Genomic DNA, 17,483 nt, shown 5'->3' with positions numbered 1-17,483 from the left:
CAAAATCTAACGTTGATGCTGTAGAATTCATATATACAGAAGTCAGTTTTTATGAACATACAAGTAAAGATGTAGTTTGTGTTCACAGCTCGTTAGTTTAAAGTGCTGAACAGGAAGTGAAACAGACAGATGTTAAAGTCTTTAACTGGAGACAGATGTTACATTTTTAAACGAGAAAATCATTGAAGGAATAAATTATCTATTGTTGAACAATATAAAGCAGATATGAAGATTTCAGTAAAATGTTGAATTAGATTTACACCAAACTCATGTTTCATTTTATGGTCTAATTCTTAGTGATTCATGCTGAGTGTCACAGTGGAAGATGAATTGTTTAATCAAGTTTTATCATTTAGTTGTATTTGTTAAACCCTCATTTCCTCCACGTGTCAGCTCCTCTCCTCTGTCTGATCACAGTATCATGCACACAGCTCATCCACAGCAGTGTTCACCTCTGTCATGTCTCATCAGTGTCTCATGTCCAGCTGTGTGTCCTGCACTGGAAGTTAATCTGCTCCTTGTGTGTCTCCTCTCTCCCCTCCAGCTGGCCCCATGGTCAGGCCCTCCGTCTCTCTGCTTCCCCCCTCCTCTGAGCAGCTCTCCGGGGGCTCGGCCACGCTGGCCTGCCTGCTGACCGGCTACTCTCCTCAGGGAGCCGCGGTGCGCTGGGAGGTGGACGGTACGGAGGTGACAGAGGGGGTCCTGAGCAGCTCGGAGGAGGAGAGGAGTGGACGCTACAGCAGCAGCAGCACCCTGAGCCTGAGCCGGGAGCGCTGGATGGAAGGAGAGCTGTACACCTGCAAGGTCCTCCATCATGACCACAGCCAGACCCAGTCCCTCCACAGGAGCCAGTGTAAGGCCTAGAGGGGCCGACTGAAGCCCAGGACAGGAGCTGTGTGTGGGGGGAGCAGGAGGAACACACCTGCTGCTCTGATCAGTCTGAGTCTGAATGTTTGTAGAGGAAACTAAAGCTTTGTGTGACAGAGAACAACACTGCTGTAAAGTGTTGGACAGCAACAACTTAGAGAGTGATGTGTGTAGCTCAGCAGCTTGATGTGAGTGTGCTTAGTAACTGTCATGATGATGATTCATGTTTCTGCTAATAAAGCTTGAAGTGATCAATAACTTTATGAAGTGTTCGGTCTTTTATCTTCTGAAGAGTCATAAGAAATAAAATGGTTTATAACTTTAACTGATACTCCTCTCTGTGGAGAATGAAACACTTTGGGTTCATCATGTAGATACAGCATGACATATTCTATTAAATATTAAACAATAATGTGATGAAACAAGACATTTTGAGATCATTTATGTGTCGTATATATAGTTTGTTTTTACATCAAGCTTGGCTGATTTTGCTTTTTGGCATCCACATTGTGCAGAGACACTGAAGTTTAAAACTGTGTACTGAAGAGTGTCTGTGAGTCTGTTTCAGTTTTATGTAGGTTCATTGTGGTTCTGCTTGATGACTCTTGTGTTCACTGGACCAGTTCTCCTCATCACAGTCTCTTCACCAACCCTCTGCACCTGCAGCAGGCCGTTTTCACTTCAGTCAGACTGAAGGAGGTTTTTGTACGGCTCTGAATCACTGTGTGAACACTCCACTGCCATGGTAGCCCAGACAGTAGTAATCTCCTACATCTTCAGCCTGAAACCCACTGATGGTCAGAGTGTAGCTAGAACCAGAATAGCTGCCACTGAATCGAGACGGAGTTCCAGAGAAGCGATATGATGAAGTGTATATCAGGAGTTTGGGAGCCTGTCCAGGTTTCTGAAGGTACCAACTGAGATCAGCACCGATATTTGAGCTCCCTGTGGCTCTGATGGTCACAGTCCCTCCAAGACTAACAGACTTGGATTTGTCAGCCTGAGTCAGGAAATTGTTTGCAGAACACTCTGAAATGAAAAAAAATAAGCAAGTTAAACAAAAATCTAGTGTAAAGAACAAACTGACTTTACCCCAAAAATTTTCAAAATCTCTCACCCTGACTCAGAAAACCCAACATGACAATCAGAGTTATTGGCGACATCATCCTGATGCAGTTTTCAGTGTGAGTGCATGGAAACAGTTCAGACTCTCTGTGACATAAGAACTTAAACTCTGAGGAGCAGTGATGCATTCAAATCATGCAAAATATACTGAAGAAGGCAAACACACACCTGTTGATGTGAAACAGAAACAGAGGAGGTGAGGTGGAGTGACAGCTCATCATCTTGAAGATCATGTGACACTTTAAAGTCCATCTGGAAAATTTAGACTTTGAGCTGTTTTACATTTCTTCTCCTCATTTTAAACATCCTGCATTTCACATCTTCATGATCTCACATGACTTTGTCCTCATTAACAGGTCTATATCACCCCCTGCTGGATCACTTCATCAACACTGACCTCACTGTGAACTGACTGAATTTTATCTCCAGGTCAACATGCATCAGAAAAATATCATCATTCTCTAAATAAAACAAGAGAAAGCCTGAGTCCTGTCCTCAGTCAGTAAACTGATAGTGTAAGAGGAAGGTTATCTTAATTGAGCTTTAGTTTATCTGAGACTGATAACATGTGGAAACAGCTGGCATGTCTCTATAAACAAGTAAATGTGACCATCAACTCCTGTAAAGCTGTCATGGTTCTGACATTTCTGTCTGCTTTTGTTGTGTTTTCTGGATGTTTGTGGTCTGTCTGCACTTTGTTTCCCTCCTGTGTTCCTGTGCTCCTCCCCGGCCTGCTTCTCCCTCCACACCTGTCCTGCTTCAGCCTCGTTAGCCCCGCCCTGTTCCCAGTGTTGCACGTGTTCATACGTCTCTTCACCTGCACCTCATTACATCATCAGTTTTTATTTAAGTTTAGTTGTCATTTCAGTCTTTATTCAGTTTTGTGCTCACCTTGGCTGTTTCTCAGTTTTTGTTTCAGTGCTTGACTCTTTTCAACAAATATTATTGTTACGGCCCCAAACTGAACACAACCAAAGACTCGAACAAAAAGAGGCCAGTAACATATAAAGGACGCCGACTCAACACAGTCAAGATTAAATGTTCTTTATTTAACAAAAGAAAAAGGGCAAGAGTTCCTGGCCAAACTGAAAAAAAGAGAGAGGAGACCCCAGACCAGCCATGACCGTCGCATCTGGGGAATCCTCCCAACTAAAGCTGCCTAATCAATACTAAACCTACTTAAAGAAAGAAAACAAAAGATATGAAAACAGGACTACCAGGAACTCAAACCCAAATTAAAACAACAAAGCCCTGGCACTCTAACAGGCCAGGGAACTGAACCCAAATCAACCACAAAGTAGAAACAAAACAGCAAAAGACTGTGGAGCCAGCGCAACCTCCCTCCTCCTGCAACACACCTGTAATCAGAGAGAGAGCGAGAGAGAGCGACACCCTGATACTGCCTCCTTTTAACTGCTCAGGTGATTGCCCACACCTGAGCTCAGGAAGGCAGAGCAGGGCGGAGACAGAGGACACACACACACATAGGGCATTAACTTGGCCACACGTAACAATTATCAAAATCTTTGAATCCAGTCTCCATGCTCTCTCCTGCACTTGGGTTTACCTTCTCTGCTCGATTTTTATGATACATGTTCACTACTTGCTTCCCTGTTTATTTAGTCTGGTCAGACCTCTCTCCACTGATTTCCTGACAACCTTAAACTGAGGATGAAATTCCATAAAAATAATGTTTCTGCCTTAGAAATATTCATGCATCTACACCTGTACATTGACAGGATCTGTTTTTTACTTTGATGTGTGCTTGAACTAATGTTTAGCTTTAAAGGTGATGGTGGGGGCATTTTCTTACATTTGGACAGAGAAAAGCAGTTTCCTCCCTGCTTCTAGCCTTCGTGCTGATGGACACATGAGAGTGATATCACTCAGTGCGAAAGCAGTGAGCAAGTTTAATGTAGGTTTGAAGATTTATATGTTCTACAGTTTTCATAACTGTTACTGATGAGACTGACTGTAGACAACTGTGGGATGTGGGGTTATTATAACAATGTTGCTCTTTTTAATGGAACTAAAATATAGGATATTAAAAGATGCATTTCATATGTTCTAAGTATATTTGTGTGAATGTGGATTGTGTGCTTGGTGAGGCTCCTGTCAGCTCTGTGTTCAGTGGTCTGTGTCAGAGTCTCTTCCTCTTCAGCAGCTGCAGTCGCTTCCTGCTGTAACAGCTCAGAGTCTCTGCAGTCTGACTGAGGGAGGTTTTTGTACGACGATAAATCACTGTGTGAACACTGGGCCACCGTGTACACTCTTACAGTAATAAACTGCTGCATCTTCAGTCTGAACTCCACTGATGGTCAAAGAGTAGTCAGATTCTGATCCACTGCCACTAAACCGAGCTGGAGTTCCTGATGCAAGTGTGCTTATAGATCTTATCATGAGCTTTGGAGGCTGTCCAGATTTCTGTTGATACCAGAAGATACATCTAACACCACTGCATGTGCCAGGACGTTGGCTGGTTCTACAGGTGAGAGTGACAGTGGATCCTGGAGCAGATGTCACTACTGGAGGCTGAGTCACAGTCACCTGACCGCTGCATCCTGCACACAGAAACAAATCATTGATTTATCAGCAGAAATCAATGAGAGAAAAGGCAGCACATCATGTGTGAAATGTTGCTGAGTGAACCAACCTGTAAAACAGCAGCAGGCCAGCGCCCAGATGAGGATGGTGATGAGAGTCATGGTGGTTGTGCTTTCTGCTGTGTTGACTGACAGATGTGAGTCCTGCAGTGTTGAACTCACAGGACTATAAACCTTCTCAGTTCACTGGAGGATCAGCTGACCATGCAAAGCCTCCTCTCTATGGAAATGATTTCTCTGCTCTCAGCTGAACACTGAAGGCAACGTGGGACACAACATCAGGAGAAACACTGCTTGGATTTACACCATCTATGATCTTAATGGAACAGAGGAACATATTTACATTATTTATTCACAGGGTTTACTGTAGATAATCAAATAATTTCACCTCTACTTAATAAGACTTTGTTGTCACCCTGACTCAGAAAACCCAACATATCAATCACAGTTAATGGTGACATCATCCTGATGCAGTTTTCAGTGTGAGTGCATGGGAACAGTTCAGACTCTCTGTAATATAACAGCTTAAACTCTGAGGAACAGTGATGCATTATTGAAACTGTAAAGAGGCGCAACAAGTCAAGAACCAGTACCCATGTCTGACTTTAGGTCACTCTCCCTCTGCTGGTTCTGTCTTTGCAAAGTTTTCCAAAACCGTTTGTGCTCATAAATAGATACATGCTGCCCTCTGCTGACAGTTCAGGTTCACAACAACTTAACCCTGACATGAGATTGAAGATGTGCTCACCCTTCACTATTTCAATGACCGTGCACGTCTTCATATGCTTCAGCTGTGATTTTGGGAAAAAATAAACCATATAACCTGATTTTAAGCTAAATTTAAAAAAATCACCCAGGTCCCCTTCACAGGCCATGTGTCATTTCCAAGTTTCCAATAATCAATTGGTATACATGAATTTCAGACAAATGCTGACTTTTTGTCTCATTAATACATAACGATCAAGAGTGAAATCAAGTTCAGTCACAAAGTAGGAGCTGCAATCCCTTTTTGGCAAGTGAAACACTGCCTTTTATGAGTTGCACTGGCTCTTTAAATGTATTTCAACAGGTAAAATTGAGTGAGTGGGCTATAATCTGTCAAATATAACCATCAAGAGTGAAACTTAGTCATTTTGATGCAGAGACAACCTTTAAGTCCCAAGGTAGGAGCTCCTATCCCTTTTTGGCAGGTGAAATATAGCCTTTTATGAGTTGTATCGGACCTTTAAAGGTATTTCAGCAGGTACAAATGATTGGCTTGGTTATAATCTAGGGCACAGAGCAGGTAAAATGATGTCATAAAGACAGAGATCAATTCTTTATTATATACATAAGCCATCCATAAATCATGTTAATAACAGTCTAGTTTGCAAATATAGGCCTAATCAAGAAACACTCTGGCCACTTTGTATTTCGGTTACAAGAAATGTGTATGTGTAGTCATGACTGTCAGTGTCAGATATTTACAACACGGCCTGCATGTAATCTACCTGTAATGAAGGCCCGTCATTACCTTTCCTCCACAGTGACACCGCTGTTTAATCACCTGCGTCGGTGAAGAGCCAGCGGAGCTCTCTGATTGGTCCGCTCGGGGTCTTTCAGTCTCCTCCCCCTCCCACTGCCAGCGCAGCTCCGTGGAGTCAGCAGCCACCCAGCCAGCCCTCCCAGCGGCGAGTACCCGAGCACATTATCAAGGTTAGTGGAACAACTCTTCCGTTTTTCACCCCCCAAAATATCCCTCAAACATTCTCCCTTTGTAACACTTCTTCTCTCTTCTGTCTTTTTTTTTTGTCGACCACAGGCTCAGGAAAGGCCCGAGAAAATGTCGCAGTTCAAGGAGCGCTTTGTGGCCGTGCTCCACGAGAAAAACTTTGTGACAGATCAGTTGGCGACGCTGGAGGGAAAAACGGGAGTGAAGAGGGAGTACATCGCCCTGGGTACGTTAACAACAAGAGAACAACCGGAGAAACACTTTTAAAGCGCTGTGAAAGAACTCAGTTGAGATAAATATGAACTTGAACGTCTCCTCCATAAACTTCAAAGCTCCGTTACTCGTGTTTAGCTGACAGAGTTGCCATTCACACTGAAACTGGCAACCCGTTGTGGGCACACTGTTGCGTGAGTACTTGACTTTTTGTCGGGTTTCATATCCTGTCGCACTGCTGGCTGGCTGCCTCATGGTTTTTTTTTATTTTTTATTATGCTTATCAGGCTCAAATACCAAAGTTCATCCAACTCAGACCTACAGAGAGATTATTACAAGATTAGAGCTCACACACACCTTCCTTTACACACACACACACACACACACACCTATTTAGATGTTGTAAATGAATATGAATGTGCCTTCTAATATCTCAGTGCCCACCACCACCAGCTGGCCCTCATGGGGGTATTTTTATCTTGTCCTGAAATATCCCAGTGCAGAGGCAAATATGGAGGGAGATTCTAGGATGACTTGTTATACAACTGCGAGCAGCTCTTCTATGAGTTATGCTCGCTGTCCTGTTGTCAGTCTGCAGGCACGGTACATGTCAATAAAGGCCCTGCACCTCAGGCTGTGTGGTCAGTGTTTTTTGTCTAGGACGCCACCCAGATACAGGAAGCGTGTCAGTCAGGGCGACCTACATTCAAACCCACTGTCTTTTACTCAAAATTGATCCGCACAACAGCGTTTAAACAACCGATTTCGAGGTCAAAGGGGATGTTTAATGCTGTATAACAAATGTGTTGTCAGTGCTTGGGCCTGTACTCGCACATTGGATCATGTGGATGTTTGAAATTAGCCCTGAGGGTTTTGCTATTTTCAGTTCGAACATCAAACGTGGCACTGAAAAGCGATCCGGTCAACGTTTAACCCAACAGATATTGGATATTAGTCTCAGAAAGTTAAAAAAAAACAATCAATAAAACATATTTTTATTAACATAACAAGACATTTGTGAGATTAGATGAAGAGTATTTGGGTTTTGGACGATGGCTGGACGAGAGAATCAACCTGAAGATGTTATGATTGGCTCTGGGAAATTTTACTGCATAGTCTAAACAAAAATATCTGCAGATAAATCAGTAATATAACGAATTGTCACTTGCAGCACTACACTTAAGTGTTGTGGGATTAAAGTGCCAAGATCCCTTTTGATTCAGAGGCACTACTGCCTAGATAAAATGATCATACGATTCTAAAATGTCAATTTAGCGTGTTCAGCTGGTGCCAGTACACAACTGACAACCACAAGTACACAACAAAGTGGCTGTCAAAACAAATATTGAGGATTGTATGCAAATACATTTTGACTCATCACTCCTCTGCATTTACAGCAGAAGGAAGACAGAGAGAGAGAGAAGACAAATTATACCGTGGCCTGTCCCGCTTGCAGAAATACCTTGTTAGTGTCTTGTCAGCCTGTCTGTGAGGTACCAGCCATTCGTTTCATTGCAGGCTTGCTGCCTAACGTAACACTGATAACTGGGTTGCATACAAGACATTCTTGCCCGTTTGCTCACTGTAATGTTACGTTGTACTTTGCCTTGATCTGGACATGTCAGTCGAGCGGATTTACAAAGTGCCATTTAAAGTGTGCAGGGAATCGTCTCGAGTTCATACCGACTCATGTGACAGTCTGGAGTGTGAAGTCTTACTGCGCTGACTGGAGTAGAGAGACGTCTGATCTGTTCTGTGTTTGCAGCCAAACCCTCTGAGCGAGCGGCCGTCGATCGTTAGCTTCGTGTTTGTGAAGCCGACCTCAACCCCCCACCCACTGTACTCCTAACAATGGGTTCTTGTGATGAGTCCATGCGAAGAGGAACTTGATCTTTTAACTGAATAACAACTCCTGCAACTCTTAATGAGTCCATTAAGCCCGTACACTCCATTTTGTGCCCCCTTTTCTCTCAGTGTTTCCATGAGACGGACATGTGTTTTCACTTAAGGCTGAAAATCTGTGTTTACATGGATGCTTTGTTCATTTTTCTAAAACAGTTCAGGAGTTGCCTACTCAGGGAATAGAGCCACATGGCATGCAGGTTGAGAAATATTTGTTGCAGTGATAGGAATCATGCAGGCAGCTTTTTATTATCAATCTCAGATCAATTTGATGTGCCAGTTGCCTGCATATGTTCGCCAGTGTCTCCCCGGGGTCTTCCATTTCAGCCAGTTCTTCCAGTTTTGCCTTCATGGGAGAGAGATAGGAGAGTGGGAGATATTTGTATATGAGGCGGGGCAAACAAATGAGATTACCTGGAGGCCAGAACGATGTCAAAAGCTTTCAGTACATTAGATACTGCATGACCTTGTGATGTTTATGGAATCTGGGGGTGATATAGTTCATATCAGTAATTGCGTTTGCCTAAATTTGAATAATGTATGGCCTATACCTGCACCGGCAGCTGTGCAGCAGAGTGTTGGACTGTCAAGTCCTCTTGTCCTGTTTAGCCTTAAACCCGATCTTACAGGGAGAAAAGTTTAGAAAAAACATCTGGGATGTTTGTGGGAAGTGATGGATGTTTTGAAGAAGGTAGTCAGTGAACCGGTAAACTGTTTCAAACCTCTGAGGGTGTAAGACATGCAGCCAGCTTGCTATGCAGCATGCAGTTCATTTCCTACAGAGCTCATTGTCCTGCCACTGACTTCAGTGCAAGAATATATTTACAGTTGGTGATTCTTCTAATTGGATTGTACAAGTTTGTTTTAATAAAGAGACCATTGTGTGTATGTATTATAGTGCCTTATACGGGTGCAAATGAAACTGGGGCTGCAACTGTTACTTTCTTTATCGTTTAATTCGGCACTTCCTCTTAGTATTTCCAAGTTGACATCTTCTAATGAATTGTGTTGCAAATCCAAATCTCAGTTCGACAATTGTGAAGCTCGAACCATCAAATGTGTGACATGCAACAACTGCTTTGAAGAACAGAACAAACACAGTATTATATGTCGAAATCCCTGATTGTATTTAAAGGCTTCTATTAAGATCGCTTTGAAAATTGCAGGTAACGCTCAAATAGTAATAGAGATTCTGGCATTTGTGGAATCTCTCATGCACTTGAGGTGGACGGCACAGAGCAGGGTGTATCGCATGACTGAGCGATCTTTGTGGTTGGTTAAAAGTCAACTCTTTCACCACCTGGATTTGAATAGCAGTGTTTGACTTGTGTTTAGTGCTCCTCCTAATCCTGGTGCCATGCTGATCTGACATCCTGCTGTCAGACACACGCGCTATTATCCGCAAGGGAATGTGACATTAAAACGCATTTATCTAATAGCAGGATGATCTCACCCTACTCCTCCCATTCTGCCTTCTGCTCTCACATCCTTGTTGTTTCTCTCTCTCTGCAGGTCTCCTGAGTTTTCTCGGGCTCTATCTGCTGTTTGGATACGGAGCCTCACTGCTCTGCAACCTGATTGGCTTCGCCTATCCAGCGTATTTCTCGTATGTATGAAGATGAGCTCACACTGTGTTGCCATAAGTCACTGATCATTGAGTTCAGGTGTTGCAGCCACACCCATTACTGACAGGTGCTTAAAATCCAGCTCAGAGGCAGGAAATCTCCGAGGACAAACATTTAGCGCAGCTAACTGTGAGTGCATTGTGAAGAGGAAGTCCCTAAGGCCCCTCAGCTTATCAGTAAGCATCTGTGGCCCTAGTTGTAGCCATGAATGCCACATCATTAACACTAGTCGGCACTTATCTGTGGCTTTTTTTGGCGGATTCAGCATGTAGGGTCAGAGCTGGAGCCTGTTGGTGAACAAAAGTCACTCTGGTTGGTTGTTCGGCTAAGCAGATCAGTGCAAGGGAAGAGAAACATGAAAAGGAAAACCCCTCGAGCCTGTTGCCATCGAAGCAAAGTTTGTTTAAAAAAGGAGCGTTTCTATTTTTTCCCCTTTTGTTTAAATACGCAGGCCTACATCTGTTATTAGTTTGTTGCTCTTAGGCTACAGTACTTTTGTTCTGAGACCAACTTGGGTTCAGATTTAGGTATTTTAGGTAAGTGCTGCTTAAAGTTACCCTGTGGATTGTTGATTAACAGCTTTTTACACATTAAGACTTGTTCACCAACTCCCATGTTTCAGGTCTAGTGCACAGATTAAAAATGCCTCAAAAAACTTGAAAAGCCGTTTATTAAATCATTTTAATGAGCGTCTTTGAGTGCGTGCTGGTCAGGTCATTAAAATGTAGTTCACAAACACCATTACATGCAGTGCAGACTCGGTAACTTTCGATATTTATGTAATATTTTCCACTGTGACCTTATCGATATCCTAAATGGAACCATGCCTCCATTTCATCCAGTATCAAGGCCATCGAGAGCAGCGTTAAGGAGGACGACACACAGTGGCTGACCTACTGGGTTGTTTATGGACTCTTCAGCATCGTCGAGGCCTTCTCTGACATCTTCCTCTTCTGGTTCCCATTTTACTATGCTGGCAAGGTAGGAGGACTTTCTAGTGTGTATGCATGATATGGAAGACTGATTTGTATGCTCCACATAACTGTTTAAGTGTGTAGCTCCCCTGTATGACGTTGGCAACTGACTTTTAGTCTGCTTTAGCTGTGCAACCACAGAGTCACAGGGTGTTGAGTCACAGGAGGGTGGATGTCTTTTGGCCTCTGCAGTTTAGCTTTGCAACAGCGCCCTCTTGTGGACGAGTTGTGTAATGGCAAAATAAGGAAAATACTGTATGCAGACATCTGCTGTGTCTGAAATCTACAACCTGGAAAAGTCACGCTCAAAAAATATGTTCCTGTCATTTGATGTACTTTTATGTCCCACAATGCATCGCACAAATGAAACACTGGCAACTCGAAACTGCAAAACATGAGTGAAATGTGAATGGTGAAAGCTTTAGAGGGCTCTAGACTGACTTGTTCCACAAGCAGCACTCTGGCTCCCTGCTCTTCACTTTAGTAGCACCACTTGAATCGTCACACAGGTCAACACATTCATACTCTTTACATCTTAACTGTACTGATAAATCCTTTAGAAATAAAAAGTCAATTTACAGAGATCCCAATGTTCAGTTTTGTTTAAAAGGAAAAGCTCACAAATTGAAGTTGCACTTTAAAAGAGAGAGTCATTTTCCATGATTTTATAAAGGGGCATTGCAGTCTAAAACCAGATTTGATAAAGACATCAAGTGTTTTCCAGTTTCTTACTGGGATAGAGGCTAAGAAGGGGAATTGCATTTTTTTCTAATCTGTTTATTACAGTAGTCCATTAATAGATTTCTTGTGATGCATTGTTGTTGTTTTATAGGGAGTTTTTGCTGTGGCGGTCAGGGCAAATCTTTACCGCTGGAAACATTGCTCCTGGTGTTTCACATGATATACGATAATGGGTTTGCACGTCACATGGTGCTTCTTGCTTTAAAATGTGGTTGTAGTCTCCAAAAATGGTCACAGCCTGGAGCCCTGCCATTCTTGGAGTGTAATGGGAAGTGGCGTAAGCTTCTCAGGGTCTTACTCACGAGAAAGGAGTGTGAGGCGGGCTGGGCGGTTTGAGAGATGTTGGCAGTAACTGGGATGTTGCGCCAGCCTGTCGAAAGATCAATCCCCATCAGTTGCAGAAATGTTCCAACCCGTTTCATGTCCACTTTGACCAGAGAGTTTGTTTGTGTCGTAATATTTTGATCCGACCATTAAATATCAGCTCACTATCCAATTGTTTCAGCCTAATTGCAGCAATCAGCATAGCTTGTCTTTGCTTGATTACGTTTAATCCTGGAAAAATGGGATTATTAAACGGTGCCTCACTCTCGGTAATGAGACTGTAAATTAACTCTGGCCTGTTATGTTACATAGCAACAACATAACAGCATGGATTTGATAAAAATGTCTACAAGGTAACCGCAACGGCAGTCATTTTCTTTATTGATTCTCTGCAGATTTTTTTTCTCTCAATTTGGTTTGACAAATTGATTAATCAGTCGGCGGATTAAATAGGTCATGCAGCCGACCTGAAAGCACTGCTACAATCAGCTCGTGTCCCAGGTTGAACCACCCGGAGGTTTGCCACCAGGCCATAGCTTGTCACTCCACAGGGCTAACACCGCCTGCCCTGACAGGAGCTTTCTCTTCTCTGCTGCAACAACATGGCACAGCCTTCCTCCCCTGCTGTCATCACAGTAGTGTTCATGCCTTTTAAGACAACAGTGGATAAACAACACCTCAGTGTAAGAGTGCAGTTCTACAGCTCAAGGACTTTAAACACACAGAGTACAGTTTCATATATATTCCCGAGTAGCTGCAACAGAAAGCTCTCTGATTTGAATTCTTTCAGCTTGACACATGAGCTCACACAGCAGCATGTTATCTAATATCTGCTCTCTCCTCAGTGTGTGTTCCTGATTTGGTGTATGGCTCCAGTGACGTGGAACGGCTCTGAGATCTTGTACAAGCGCGTCATCCGGCCGTTCTTCTTGAAGCACCAGTCTGCCATGGACAGCATGGTCAGCGATATTACCTCCAAGGCTAAGAACATAACTGAGCAAGTCACAAAGGAGGGTGAGATACCGACAATATACATGCAAGTACAGCCACTAATTCTTTTCAAGAAGCTCCAAAGCGATTCTTCTTGCATGCAACTTGACCGTGATGGAAACCAGTCAGAGCTGCAGTTTCTGAGGTTTTTGGCAATCCGACCAAAATTATCTTACAGGACGAGAAAATCACTGAATTGTACCTTTTGCTACTGGAAAACTGCATTGGCTGATTATGTAGGCCAGCGAACCTGACCTGAGCTCAGTATCCAGCAGTAAGACCTTGTTGTACTCAAGTCTTCACAAACTGAGAAGGGTAAATGGTAAAAAAAAAGAGACCCAACTTACTAAAAATATTCTAATATGATCAGTATTTTGAGAAGACACAAGAGACGGACGTTCTGCCACTCTACCAAGTATTCATATTTAAAACAATAACTGGCAAACAGATACAGTTGAGGACTAGTCAGACTTTATTTTATTAAAAATCACGAAAAATGGCTTCATGACATTACTGTGCAGGACTTTTACACTCCTGTAAGTGTAAATGGGTATAATGTAGTTTTGAATTACTATGGAGAAAGAACATTAAAACTTTAATGTAGTATTTGTTTTTCTTCACGATGAAAGAAGTGATTAAAAACAGTGAATTTGAGCAGTATTGTGTATTAGACTGCCACGACTTGCTCCAGCCTCCAGACTGTGATCCAGGGGTTCTGTATAATATTTTTATGACAGTGTATCTGTTGAGCTTTATTTTGACTTGTATCTTGTGCTTGGACGCACATAATTACATTGCTTTAAAGGCAACTTGTGAAACGAACCCACACCGTGAACTCTGGCCGCTCTGCCTGTGGGTTTTTTTGTACTTTTACAGAAGGAATTATTCTTTATTATTATTATGTCAGTTACAGAGGCATGATATCTGTTTCCATTACTTTTTTATTTATTAGTCTGATACGCTTCTATAAATAACTATTTGAGAAAAAAAAAAAAAACATCCTCAAACACAGTCATCTGTTGTGTCTGTTAGGTCTGGGCGATGTCCACCAAATTGGCATCACAATGTTGTCAGCCACCTGTGATGGACGACGCCCTCATCCTAGTGTGTGTTTACCTTTCTGCAAAATAAACTCTCTTGTTTTTCTTCTCTTTGTTCCATCAGCTGTTAACCAGGTCCTCAATCACGACAAGAACCAGTGAGAGACGTGGGAAGGCTTTGTGTGTGTGTGTGCATGTTAGGTGTGTTTGGTTACTGAATGTGTGTGTGTGTGTGTGTGTGTGTGTGTGTGTGTGTGTGTGTGTGTGTGCGTCTGTCCTCCCTCCTTCCGTGACGAATGATGATGATGAGCCCACCCGTCACATGGTGAACTGGAGCGCCACACTCCTGAAAATAAGAGCTTGTTTGTGCATCACGTCGGTTTACTGCCACCCGTACAGCCAAGAAAATCGGTACAACTGTGATCCTTCATCTGCCCTTTATTGTCTTTGTTGACAGAGTAAGTGGGGGAAAAAAAAAAATATGTTGAAAGGTGTAAAATATGGTTATGTACCTGCGGGTTTCAGCAACTAAATGAGCCATTTGTGACAGAAAAGTGAGACTGATAACGTAACGGTTATAAAAGCAGGTTGTTTTTGAACAGCATTTTTCTAAAATTGTTAATTAAAACTGGACCTTTTTACATGTCGTTGATGTCTTCTTGCTCCTGCACGTGTCAAGCAGCATGAAGTCTGTTTGAGCTCCTGGGAAGGTTCGATCTAACTGCCTGTCTTCTGTCTTTAAAACGTCTTAATTTATCTTGTCCTGATGATGAAGCAATAAAACTGGAACCCTGATGACCTGACGAACGGCGTCTTTTATTTCCTTCAGGTGCCCTCTCTCTGAGCAGTGTCATTCCTCTCAAAGTGGGAAATGGGATTTTATTTGGTCCAAATTACAATGTTCACGCGCCAGTGATTCTTGTAATTGTTTTTTTATAGCACTGAGCGAAGTCGAGGAAATTGTATTTCTGGATATGTAACCTCTGTGGATTTGGGTCTAGTTCGTTCTGCAGCACCAAATTTTTCTCATAAATTAACTTTGATAATATTAAATAATGGGCAAATATCTCTCTCTCTTTCTCTCTGTGTGTCTTGGGAAACATTAAAATTTGCAGTTATTTATTAACAACTTAATAATTACCTTACCTCTTTCTTTACCGTCTCTGAACTACATTTTTTTGAATGAAATAATGTAGCTGTAGATCATTTTGAATTAAATCCTAAATGTAGTATTGTTTCAGTATGTAATCTCAGAATATGTTTGTTTTTTTTAGCGAGCTTGTGTTGCAGGAAAAATACTAATGCCAGGAACATTTTCCCTCCCATCCCACACATCCACTTGATCTTTTGACCTGTCAACCTCAAGTACATTTACCGGCATTCAGACAGCCTAACCACCCACACTTTAATTTGTATTTGGCTCTGTATTCACGCTTGAGGGCCTCTGAAAGGGGAGGCCTTTTGTGTTCGTGCACTGGATGTAATGCGTGGGGGAAACAGTGGGACGGAGCCGGTGTGATGGCCACACACCGCCACAGGGAGGGGAAGGCACCCATCTGGAAATGGCTGCTGTGAAGAAGTGTCCGCTGTGGTGTTTGTTATGTATCCACCCCCCCCATCAGCCGCCGGTGGCCGACAAGTTATTGATTAAACAGAAATTGGACACAGAAACCAATTATTGCATTGTATTGCTGTGCGGTTTTGATCCAAGGCCTCGTACGGAGTGTGGGACCTGAGAGGAGACAAAGAGGGAAAGGAGTTAAAGGATAAAAGCATGTTTTATACATGTATGAGCATTTTTTATTAGCTTGTACGCTTGTTGACTTTTCCTTAAGTGCCCCAACCATGTTGACATTTTGGTTTTCAATGACACGTCGAGACAACTTGTGGATTAATTGCCCAACAACACTTCGTACAGACATTCATGGTCCACAGAGGATGAATCCAAAAGACTCTGGTGATTCCCTGAATGTTCATGTAGTGTCACAAGCTGTCACCCATCCTGTGAAATGTCTCAACAGCCAGTGGATCAATATGGAGACGGTTTTGTACAGACATTCATGGTACCCAGAGGATAAATCCCCAATTTAGGTTTGTCCCTGACGTTTTTCCTCAAGTGCCACTTCCAGGTTGACATATTGTCAGATAGATAGATTGATAGATTGATTGACTGATTGAGTGACACCTCCTGATTGGAGTCTCTGGATCCCTCTCTTCTTCCTTTCCAATCTGACTTTATATCTGCATGTTTTCTCTGTATCATCCACCTCGACTGAAACAATCAATGCTACTTTCAAGATCCCTGTCTGTTTTTGTTTGTTTGGTTTTTTTGTAACCATCACAATCACAGCTTGGTTCGTGGGGCGTCCTGCTGCTGCAGTTCGCAGTCTCACCGACAGAGGGGGACAAACACAAGGCTTGTCTGAACGGAGGGCTGGTGAGTCATACAGTAACACCGTCACGTACAGACCCACAGCTCAAAACAAGGCCTGGTCTAAACTCGACCATGGGCCTTTATTAGCACCACAGCTAGGCCTCCTCCTCCTCACTCTTGATGTAAAAGGAAATGAATGAGAGTGTCGCTGAGGATCCATCTGGGCGCGCTGACACTGGGCCGGTACACTTCCTGGTTTATCTCACTGTGCGATCTCTTATCTCATCCCCTCTCCATCGTTTACATGCAGGTTATTTATTTTATTTTATTATTATTATTATTATTATTTTGCTCTATCGTGTGTGCATTGACAGTGTATATGCAGCCGACTGTACACAGATTAATGTATCCGTGGCTCTCTCCATGCTGCTGAAACGCAATGTCGCTCTCCGTGGTGCTGATCCTGGATCTGAACCAGAGATGTGATTTATTCTGCCAATTAAAAGCCTCTTCCAAGCTGACTTCACGTGTAGCTAATTATTAAAACTAAAAACGAAGAATGCAATCACGTATCTCCACTCTCTCTGGATACTCTTGCATGATCTGATCATAAGTACAAGAAATAAATAAATAAAAACATTCCTGTGATTGGGTTTGTCATGCGTAATTTCTGACCTTTTACGCAAGAAATTTACATTTTAATCGTCTAAATTCATGCCAGAGAATCTGGCGTGGGTAGATACATCTGACTTGGCCCTAAAGATAAAAAGGAAAGACCAAAAGATCATTTGGAACAGAATCTCTTTGGTGGAGGTATGTCATCAGTTTAATGTGATGTGTGTCTTAGATGTGACGTGTGTGTGTGTGTGTGTGTGTGTGTGTGTGTGTGTGTGTGTGTGTGTGTGTGTGTGTGTGTGTGTGTGTGTGTGTGTGTCACATTCCCACAGTTGCGCCAATCCAGGATAAAAGAGAGTCTTTTAAAAACAAATGAATA

General features: G+C 42.7%; 2 protein-coding genes and 1 gene segment (V, D, J or C); 2 read left to right on the top strand and 1 right to left on the bottom strand.

Annotated features, from left to right (window-relative positions):
- Positions 1-1,130, top strand: part of LOC119004914 (immunoglobulin kappa light chain-like) — a 59,547-nt gene extending 58,417 nt beyond the window's left edge. The window contains exon 7 of the mRNA XM_037072244.1: positions 545-1,130. Coding sequence (XP_036928139.1) covers positions 545-864 — 320 coding nt within the window. The 3' untranslated portion in view covers positions 865-1,130. The remainder of the gene's footprint in view (positions 1-544) is intronic.
- A 217-nt stretch (positions 1,131-1,347) lies between these two features.
- Positions 1,348-3,066, bottom strand: LOC119034388. The segment is given in 4 exon segments: positions 1,348-1,896; positions 1,985-2,079; positions 2,161-2,244; positions 2,742-3,066. Coding segments are annotated over 4 exon segments (546 nt in total).
- A 3,066-nt stretch (positions 3,067-6,132) lies between these two features.
- Positions 6,133-14,918, top strand: zgc:101744 (uncharacterized protein LOC541409 homolog). Of its 2 annotated transcripts, none has more exons than XM_037125352.1 (6): positions 6,133-6,290; positions 6,397-6,532; positions 9,934-10,027; positions 10,889-11,027; positions 12,931-13,099; positions 14,240-14,918. In XM_037125352.1, exons 2-6 carry the CDS (start codon positions 6,418-6,420, stop codon positions 14,275-14,277), a joined length of 555 nt encoding a protein of 184 aa, XP_036981247.1. In that variant the 5' UTR covers positions 6,133-6,290; positions 6,397-6,417; the 3' UTR covers positions 14,278-14,918. The 2 variants fall into 2 exon arrangements, with proteins under 2 accessions (XP_036981247.1, XP_036981248.1); XM_037125353.1 differs by having other exon boundaries at positions 12,931-13,121.
- Positions 14,919-17,483: the final 2,565 nt, after the last annotated feature.

The sequence above is a fragment of the Acanthopagrus latus genome, chromosome 16, assembly GCF_904848185.1.
Source record: "Acanthopagrus latus isolate v.2019 chromosome 16, fAcaLat1.1, whole genome shotgun sequence".
In the NCBI taxonomy this organism is placed as follows: domain Eukaryota; kingdom Metazoa; phylum Chordata; class Actinopteri; order Spariformes; family Sparidae; genus Acanthopagrus; species Acanthopagrus latus.
This window is presented reverse-complemented; position numbering and strand designations above follow the sequence as displayed.